The sequence below is a fragment of the Eurypyga helias genome, unplaced genomic scaffold, assembly GCF_000690775.1.
Source record: "Eurypyga helias isolate BGI_N326 unplaced genomic scaffold, ASM69077v1 scaffold26295, whole genome shotgun sequence".
Taxonomy (NCBI): domain Eukaryota; kingdom Metazoa; phylum Chordata; class Aves; order Eurypygiformes; family Eurypygidae; genus Eurypyga; species Eurypyga helias.
Window position 1 is genome coordinate 1 of NW_010252438.1, and position 9,702 is coordinate 9,702.

Sequence of the window (9,702 nt, forward strand, 5' to 3'; positions counted from 1 at the left end):
ATATATTTACAACTCTGCCATAGATTCCTTCACCTTTGGTTAAAAAAGTTAAAGCCCTCTCTTTAATAGCATACTTTCTCTTTTAAAAGAACACACATTTCGCATACAAAAGAAAAAAATCTGTTCCCATAAATCAACATTACATTCCTCATCTTCAAACGGCAAAGGCTGTGAAGGTTAGACTCCAGAGTTTATCAACACTCCACTGCACAGACATTTAAAATGACTATTTTTTATTTTTTTGTTTTATATACAGTAAGATCTGAATAATTTTAGTTTTTCTTTTTGTTTCACATAACTGGGAAAAATAAAACCCGTGTATTTGTAATTTTTTTTTTTTAATTTCTAATGTTTTTCCACCTATCTGCACTATGGGTTTAGAGGCACTCCATCATGTGATGAATTTTTTTTTCCTTTTTGTTTTAAAGTGTTGCAGGTATCCTTTGGACAGCTTTTTCTCCCCCTCCAAGATGACCTCCTCCTGGGAAGTCCTCTGCCTTCAGCAGGCCTTGGGGAGCTCCGGAGGCACCTCGCTCGCAGAGATGCGGTACTGCACCTTGGTGTTGGTGATGGCCCCGTGCTTCTGCCGGAGGTGAAGCCGCAGTTGGCTTTTGTGGCGGAAATGCAGGTTGCACTTCTCACACTGTGGGGCAAGAGGCAGAGGCGGGGGGTGTGAAACATGACGGTACAATGGTAGGGGACATGTCCTTCCCTTCAGGGTCCTGCAGCGAATGCCTGACCCTTTGCCAGCCACCCCAAGATGCTGTGCCCATTATACCGGTGGATGAGGGAATAATGGGGATGTAGGAGGAGAAGCAGCACCCACGGCCACCCCATCCCAGGCTTTCAGGAGCACATTTTGGTTTGTGGGATGCACAAGGGCTGCGGTCCCTTAGGGGAGGGCCCTGTCTCTGATGAACATAGTACCAAGCTCCTTATCTAGATGCTCGTACCAGCTACAGGGCTATTTTGGGAGCTGCTTTTGACCCCTGCCAAGCTGGATGGCTCCAGAGGGATGTTTGGATGATAACCCCTGCTCTGATTCTCTCTCTAGCAAATGGGGAAAGCCAGAAAAGCCTCAGCAGAGAGCTGGCAGCCCCCAGGGCTGTAAGCAAGGCAGGACAGGCTGCTTGCTCAGCATGCTGGTGCCATCGGCAGAGGGGACCCCTGGTCAGGCAGTCTGTTCTTTCCCCCATCCCCAACCCAGCAGGTGGCTGTAATTTAAGCCAAAGCTATTTGGAGAACTGTGACCTTCTTCCAGATGGGGTGGAAGAAAAGAAGAGCAGCTAAGATGTAGCCAGCCCGGGCTGCATGTCAGCGTTTCCAACGCAGCCGCTCAGGACAAACTACTATGTCGGCATGGGCTAAAGCACAAGACGGGGACGGGGCAGGAGGAACATGGATGTGACCTTGGCATAGGGCCTTGTGAGGCTGGCAAAGGGCACTGAGGTGCTGCACCCAGTCCAGATGAATGCCCCAGTGTCTTCCCAGCCCCCCCCGAGTTTGGCTACATCCTCTCCCAGCCCCAGCTGAGAGACACCATAAAAGAAAAAGAGCAGAGTCACTCACATGATACGGTTTCTCTCCTGTGTGGATTCGAAGGTGACTTTTGAGAGTCTGCAAGTGCCTGAAGCGTGTGCCACAGATCTCACAGGGGTACGGCTTCTCCCCGGTGTGAATGAGCACGTGAGCACGGAGGTGGGCCACCTAGAGAGAACAGCTCCAAGTGAGGACAGTCCCACGGATGAGGGTATCCCACCAAAAGCAAAGGCATCCCATTGGGACCAGGGTTCTGCCCAACCATCTTTTTTTGGTCTATTGGGTTCTAGCTGGGAGTCAGGGCCATATCTGAGGTCCAATACCTCTAATCCTTAACAGCAGAGGAGCTAAAACCAGCCATCAGGCTTCCTACTAGGCCAAAGTGCCCCCACATGGACCTTGAGGCCCCTATTTATCCCACAACACCAGGGAAGAGCTGCCTAAGGCATTGAGCATAGCCCACCAGGCTCTTCCCTGCTATGAGGCATCACCAGTCTCAGGCAGAAGGTCTGACTACATCCCACCTCCCCAGGCACTGCAAGTCTCAGAGGCCACACGCACCTGGACAAATCTGGCCCCACAGGTCTCACACTTGTAGGGTTTCTCTCCGGAGTGGATGCGCGTGTGGGTTTTCAAGTTGGCCGGCCGGTTGAACTGTGCCCCGCAGATGTTGCAGCGGTACGGCTTTTCTCCTGCAGAGCCCAAAAGACAGGGTGAGGGATTAAGTACAGGCATGCTCAGCCCCATGATCCATGGCACTCCCCAAAACTAAGTCCCTCCAGGTGCCAGACCCCACAGCATGAAGCACTAGCTCTGACTCCTATCCCTTTTGGAGATGGCTGGCAGACAAGCAGCATCAGTCAGGACAGCTTGGGGTGTCCTCAGATCAGGGTGAGCTCAGGAGGTGCCTGGGTACCACATGTACCTTTTCTTTTTTGGGTTGGGAGCTGTAGCCCTCAGGGCAACAGAGAAAGTTCAGCAGCACTGACAGCAAGGATTAACAGCATCAATTCTCCTGGCCCCATGACAGCAGCTGGTGCCTGTGTCTCCCCGCAGCCATCAGTAAGCCATGAAGGGCCACCTGCCCCCCTTTGGGCTCCTCGTGGTGCCCAGCACATCCCACCTTGGCCATTTGTCACCTCTTTCAGGGAGCAAAAGGACCTGATAGAGCAGAAGGCCAAGGCACACCCAGCAACCCAGCTCCCAAGACATTATTTGGTTACAGTCACCACTGCTGGCCCCCAGTGATGGGGGAGCTGCAAAAAGATTTTAACTAGTTTCTTTAGGGTGGTTTTCCCCGCTCTTGACTGGGAGTGGGCAAAGAGTCACCACCTATAACTTCCTAACTTTTTCTTTTGTTTCCAGACTTCAACTCCCTCTATCCCTGCCTGGCACTTGTGGTGTCTCATTCACCTGTGCAGCCCTCCCGGAGGTCAGCTGAGACTGCGGGAATTTATGTCTAATTCAGTGCAGTAGCACTCTGCCGTCAGCGCAGACTTCCCTTTCCTAGCTAGTGACCTGGCTGTTGACACGTTAAGCATTAATAAAAGCATTCAAATAAAAAAAAAATCCCTAGGTTTGTCAACTAATGACTAAACCCTTAATATCCCCCTTCCTTTCTCAGCTTTCATTGTGGTGATTCACAGAGTCCATGCATTCACAGATTTCCCATCAGCAGTTTCTGCCAGGCTAGATATGATCTGGATTTCTAGGATGGGGAGGGAGGACGGAAATCCCATACTTCTCCTCCAAGTGTAAAGTCTACCACAAAGTAACCTGGATATCTGCCCTCAGCCATGCATTTTGCAAGACTCCTTCAGAAATGGTGGGGCCCAGTGCTTTACAGCAAAGGAGCTTGAGCTCCATCCCTGCTGTGAGGCCTGGCAGCATCACCCCTACTCCCAAGTTCAGTGCTCTGCCCAAGGGCTCTCGAGCAGCCCCAAGAAAAGCACCTTGCTTTTCCCATCAGGGACAGCGTGTGAGGCAGGACAGGGGACATCGCATGTGGGACAAACCCAACCATAAATGCCCACATGCCCAGCAACCCACAGCCTCCCCAGTAAGCTGTCCCCATAGCCGACACCGTACCTGTGTGGACGGTTTTGTGGCTGGCAAGGTTCCCCTTGTAGCGGAAGGAGGCCTGGCAGCGGTCACACTTGTAGGGCTTGTCACTGTGGACTTGCAGAGAGTGTCTCTTGAGGGAGGCCTCCTCGGAGAACCGGCAGTCACACTCGTTGCAGAAGAAAGCTCCGTTCTCTGGGAGGGCAGAGAGGAGAGTAATGAGATGGGAAATGAGTGGCCAGCTTCTTGATGTGCCACGGGATGGGTTTGGGATGGCGGAGAGGGGCAGCTAGGGCAAGTGTTGGAACAAGAAGCCGAGTGCAGACATTCACAGTCAGCAGTGCTCGCACCATGCCATTACCTCCTGACCTCCTTGTACACTCAGCAACAATGTGCGTGGTTTGAGAGGGCAAAGTCACCACCATCTCTCCTTCAGTGTGACACATGCTGCTTCCAAGAAGCCAGCATCTTGCCTGGCCATCTTCCGGAGAGGTCCACAAAAGCACCCAAGTTCTTAGGCATCCTCTGGAGGATGGATGCTCAGCTCTGGAGCAACTCCAGCACCTTTAGGGGCCTTAAACCTTTATGCGCACAGATGTCTTCTTCCAGTACAGACCATCATCACCTGCAGCACAAGGCAGGTCCCCCCAGTAGGAGGGTGCCCAACTCTTACATGCTCTACGCAGCTTTGAGTGTCACCACAGTGGGGTTCCCTCTGTGGGTCTCTGCCCACGCCACAGGTGACAACCTGCATTCCCCCTCCCTGAGCTACAGGCAGATGGGTGCACAGATACCTGTCTCTGGGCTTGTGGAGTTTTGCAACAAGATTGCAAGCCTCATTATCTGCATTTCTCCAGATGTGCGCGTTGGGCTCCCTGATAATGAAACTATCCTGACGGATGCATGAGACACCATCTTGCCCAATCCCCATTAGGGTCATTACATCTGTCAAGCTTGTTCTCCTGTGGTTCTGGTGGGGTGGGGTGCACATTGTTTCCTGTCCTTAGCTGCCAAGTTTGCAGCAGGTGACTAACTCCCTGCACAAGGCATCAGGATGGTGCTGGGGAAGGAGAGGAAGGAAGCAATTCCCATGTACTTGTGTCCCTCACATGCATGCACACAACTGGTCAGGCAGTTAAGAGGGGACTGTGAAGCACCTCGGGATCCCCCAGCATCAGGGACAGGTCTGACTGCCCCTTTGGACACCAGGCAAGGGTTGGACAGGTCCCTGGACTGCACAGCCCCCTTGTCTGCTGGCTGAAAAAGGTGACCAGGGACACAAGACTCACCGCAGCTGGAGTCAGAGTATTCAGACTGAGTTTCCCCCATCTCCTCTCCAAAGTTTGAGCCAGGGGTATGAAGGCACATCTCAGCATGTTGTGGGGACTGGCAGCCACAGGAGCTGCACTTCGACGAATGCATGTACAGCGGGGACTGCCCTTCGCTGCTCCGAGGGGACCCATCCCGGGACCTGTGGAAGGAGAGCAACGCACACAGCCGTGAGAAGGCTCCTGCTGTGCTTGAGCTACTGGGTCCTTGTTTGCACCCTTCCAGAGACAAGGGACAGGCATGTTTTACGGGGACGCTTTTATGGTGAGATGCACAGCATAGCCCTGATCAACAACAGGTCCCTGAGCCTCAATCCTTCAGGTGCCCATCACCAAACAACCTCAAAACTCTCAAGGAACATCCAGGTCCAGAGGATAGTGTACTGTTCCCTGGTAGTTTGGCCTTTCCCATTCTTAGAGCCAATCAAAAGCTCAAGGCACAGGGAGTCGCTGAAAACCAGGTTGGGCAAATCCAGGCTCCAGAAACTGTCCAGAGATTCCAAAGCCAGGGATTCCTGACCCAGTGTTCCCCATTCCATCACCAGGCCAGGCTAGCACCACTAAGGTGGTGACAGCTGGCACCCAACCAACGTCACTGACAGTGCTCCACCAAATGCAGAGGCTGCCACCTGCTCATGGCTGGACTCCCCAGCCCAACGCTACAGCCGTTTCACACACTTCCAAACCCTCACCAACGAGGCAGGGAGTCTCTTCCCCCTGCCCCACCATGAGAGACATCTCACCTGTTCACGATATTGTTGAGTCTGCTTGCTTGTGGGATAGTAGAGTCTTCTCCATTCACGCTCATCTTGGTGGGGGATTGCACGTTGAGATGCTCTGGCTCCATAGACTGCTGGCAAGTGGACATGGGCATGTAGGTACGAGGAGAGAGGGTTCCCATCTCATTCTGGTCAGCACCGTCTTGCTTGGTGCTTTGATTGAGAGAGTTGAGGACAATGAACTTGTACTTCTTCCAGTTGCAGGCTTTGGGGTCTGTGGGGCTCTTGGTGAAGAGGGAGCTGGAGCTCTGACTGATACGGGCATTCTTGCTGCTGCTGGACTCGGTTGGCGAGTTGGGCTGACAGTCTGACTTCTGGGGGCTCTGGGGGCTGATGAGTCCCTTGCGGTCCAGAGGGGTGTTGGTGGGCTCAAAGTGCTGGCTGATCTCATCCTCTGAAGAGGTCCGCTCCTCCTCTTTGGCCACTTTGTCACAAGAGAAATAAGAGTTGTTCCGGAGTGAAGGGACGACAGGTTTGGGGCCAGAGGCTACGCTGTAGTGCATGTCACTCCTGGCTTCTTCAGCAGCACCTTCTTTTGGAGCGTAGATGGTAGCATGGCACATGTTGGCCGAGATGTCGGTGATGGTTCTCATGTACTCAGTAGGGATTGTCCTGGAGCTGTCGCAGGGCAGGATCCTCTCCTTGGGGAAGGCACCTGCCCTTGAGAGTTCGGAGAGAGGCATCCTCATCTCCCGCAACTCATCATCCACAAGGAAGCTGTTTAGGGGGAGAGGACTGTATCCATGGTAAGAAATTGGGGATCCAGACAAACTATTGATCAAGCCAGGTGCAAAGGCCCTCCCATTGCAGAGGGACCCATTTTGGAGAGGCATGCCATTCTCTGAGACGTCTCTGCTCCGATAAGCCATCACCTCTGGGTGGCCCAGCATCCGTCCAGCCAAAAACTCTTCCCTTGGGTTCTTCACAGCAGACACCATCTCCGCTTCACTGGAACCAGGCAAAAAGGAGGGAAACAGTCATTTTCAGCCCACAGGGATAAATTTGCAGATACTTTGCCAGTTGTCCCCCCTCCCACCCAAACACACCGTCCCAGGCTCTCCAAAGTTCACTCACGGCGCTCACCTAGACTTGACAAACCTTCGGCAGGTATCGACCACGTGCTCCATCTGCAGGTACAGTGCTGTGGCCATCACAGCCATGATATTGTTCTCCCTCAAGTTCAGGCGGGATGTATACATGAAGTCCAAGAGGATGCAGAACCCCTCAGCATTAATTTCAGGGTCCAGGTTGATGACATTCAAGTTGCACTTGAGCTGGTCAGTGAAGATGCTGTAGAAGAGGCCACTGCAGAGAGGAGACAGAAGACAAGTGTTATGACAATTCAGAAGAAAGGAAAATTTGTTTGAAATCCCTTAAGCAGAGAGGGGTTTGTGAATGGGAAGGGAGGAGGAGGCAATTACAGAATTCCCTGAGCTTCCCCCTTATTATCAAGCTTGGTTTCTCAGCTTAGTAAGCATCTTCTGCACTGCACTTTTCCCAACTGGAACAGCCTGCTTTGAGATCTCACCTGCTCAACAACTCCCCACTGCCTCCATTTAGAAATTCTCCTTTTTTTGTTGTTGTTACCACCACCCCCTTCCCATTGTGACTCATTTCTTTCACAAGCCTCTTGGGGCATCCATGCTCACTCTTTAACCAAGGGAAAGAAAGGAGGAAAAAAAAAAAAGAAAAAAAGGAAATGTTGACAAAACATTTTTCAGATGTCTTAACAGTCAAACCTTGGTTAAATCTTTATACTTTGTCAGCAGGAGACCCTGGAAGGCACCTGCCGTAAATCAACTGGGCAATCGTGGGATGTTAATTAGCATTCACTAGGAACCAATTCCAGCAATCCCAGGAGCTTGAAAGGGATTTTGGACCCCACCAGGCTTGGAAACAAAAAACAAAATCAACAAATGTGGGTGCAGCCGGCAGCCTGGGATTCAGGGAGGAATAGGTCTAAAAATAGCAGGGGAGGTCACAAAGGACTCGCTCACCCCAGCGAGCATCCAGTCTTCGCTTCCCTCCCCTGTCCTGTCCCTGCAGTGTGTTTGTGCTCTGCCTTCAGGGATGCGTCTCACATGTGCTGTGCTCCTGTTTGTCTCCACGGGCTGTGTGTGGGCAGATGTGAGCATGCAAGGAGAGGTGTGGGCACCACGCTGGAGGCAAAAGGCCTCAGCTCTAATCCGATTGCAGGTACAGATTTCTTAGCAGCCCTTTTCCATTCTGCTTCCCTGCCTCTGTTCCCCTGTCTGTAAACCCCACGAGCCTCCCCGGGGCTGCAGCAGTGTGGCTGGTGGCCAAAGGCAGAGGGAGCAGGGAAGGGAGGCAGGGAGGGGACCCTGCTCTCACCTGCAGGCCATCAGGACTGTTTTGTGGGCTCTGAACTGCTCCCGGTTCACGATGATGACTACGTCAGTCAGGATATCCCGGCTTCTAAGGCGGTTGAGATTGAGGAGGACATCGCTCGCGTGGCGGGTGAACTGGATGCAGCTGTCTGCCGGTGAGGCCATCTTGAGACTGCTTGAAACAGAAGGAGGAGGAGGATGGGAATGGACCAGCAGCCAGGAAAGTACCTCAAACCCAGTGAACTGACAGCTACTGCTCTGGGATGTGCTCCAGTGACCAAGTGCCTCTGGTAGGGACAGCACCAGGTCCTCAGTCCTAAGACAAACAACCCTGCACCATGCCAAGCACCTGCCAGGCTGCCTGGTGAGGTCTCTTGGCCAGCAGCGAGACCTGGCATGTCTCAGTCCCACCCAGCAAGCTGGCAGGCAAAGGCAACCAGACCCTCCTCCTGAGGATTAGCTAACCGGCTCCTCTTTCTCCAGCCTCACCCATGGCAGCTCCACCCCAGCCCACTCCTCCCACCACCGTTCAGGTTCAATCTCCATGAAGCTCCCAACACAACTTCCCAGCCTTCAGATCTTCCTCAGAAGCCATCCCCCTCATCCATCTGCTGGCTGGCTGCAAATCCAACCTTGGAAATCAAAACAAGCCTTGAAGGCCCCAACTGAAGCTGAAGGATTTCAACATCTGGAAAATCTACCCTACAGTGGAACACCAATCCTCACCCACCAGAAAACTGCTTTCCTACTCCCAAGCGATGGCCACACTGGAGAAGACCTGTCCACAGTTTCCCAATGAATCGGTGGTGGCAGTGAGGAGCAGAACTCATCTAACCTGTTGGGCTGCTACCCCACACCGCAGGCCAGTCATTCCCAGGGAGCAAGGCTTGGGTTAATCGAGGAACACGAAGCCTTCCTCCAACACAACATCTCTTGATCCATCTCAGATGTGTCCTCCCAACCCAGGTGAGCCCACATCTCCCTATGCGTGAAGTTCGAGCTGCAACGTGCATCTTGAGCGTCAAATTTCTCCATGATCAACCCCACTCCCACAATCCCGACTCCTCCTTCCCTAGCAGCGTATGAGCATACAGTATTTTCTACAGAGCAGCTGCTCTCCTGAAAACAAATTCCAGCTGGGTCTAATGAAACATTTCATTCAACACAGTAAAGGGAAGGGGGGGTGGGGGGGTTAGGAGGGGAAGCACAAAATTTAAATTTACATACCCAATGCCTCAATTCACAGTCCAAAAGTTTCTTTCAAACCTACAAATAAAGCACAAGAAAACAAACACCACATTAGCTGGTAATTATGAGTTGGCCATGCAGGACACGAGTCTGCTGTTTTGCTGGAGTATCAGTTGGATAAAAGCTAGAGATAACAAACCTTCTACTCTCCAGTAAGGTTAACATTTGTTTCTTCCGGTACAGTACGTTCTTATCACAACCACAGGCTTTGAGAATCCAATCATAGCTTCTTCCACACCCTCTAGCCCAAACCATGGGCGTATGCCAAGGAGATTTTCATTTCCATGACTCAGGAACTTAAAGGCAGTTGGGGAAGGGAAGTCAAGCGAGAATTTTCTCACCACTTCTTTCAGAGATAACCCTTCCCCTGCCAAGATCAAATTCCCAGCTGGTGCCACA

General features: G+C 52.2%; 1 protein-coding gene across 1 annotated transcript; it reads right to left on the reverse strand.

Moving 5' to 3' along the window:
• Nucleotides 1-403: 403 nt before the first annotated feature.
• BCL6 (B-cell CLL/lymphoma 6) lies at nucleotides 404-9,323 on the reverse strand. The gene is made up of 9 exons (XM_010152391.1): nucleotides 9,283-9,323; nucleotides 8,060-8,227; nucleotides 6,791-7,012; nucleotides 5,672-6,655; nucleotides 4,890-5,071; nucleotides 3,628-3,795; nucleotides 2,101-2,231; nucleotides 1,570-1,707; nucleotides 404-643 (listed from the first exon to the last, which is right to left on the reverse strand). The coding sequence occupies exons 2-9, from the start codon at nucleotides 8,218-8,220 to the stop codon at nucleotides 500-502; spliced, it is 2,130 nt and encodes a 709-aa protein (XP_010150693.1). The 5' UTR covers nucleotides 8,221-8,227; nucleotides 9,283-9,323; the 3' UTR covers nucleotides 404-499.
• Between the last annotated feature and the right edge of the window lie 379 nt (nucleotides 9,324-9,702).

What these genes read in the sequence shown, in the direction of transcription:
- BCL6 (XM_010152391.1), bottom strand. Translation starts at nt 8,220, where the DNA reads ATGGCCTCACCGGCAGACAGCTGCATCCAGTTCACCCGCCACGCGAGC. An exon ending in ATACTCTGACTCCAGCTGCG is followed by an intron (nt 3,796 to 4,889) that starts GTGAGTCTTGTG and finishes CTGCCCTCCCAG; the next exon opens with AGAACGGAGCTTTCTTCTGC. An exon ending in CCACAAAACCGTCCACACAG is followed by an intron (nt 2,232 to 3,627) that starts GTACGGTGTCGG and finishes TGGGCTCTGCAG; the next exon opens with GAGAAAAGCCGTACCGCTGC.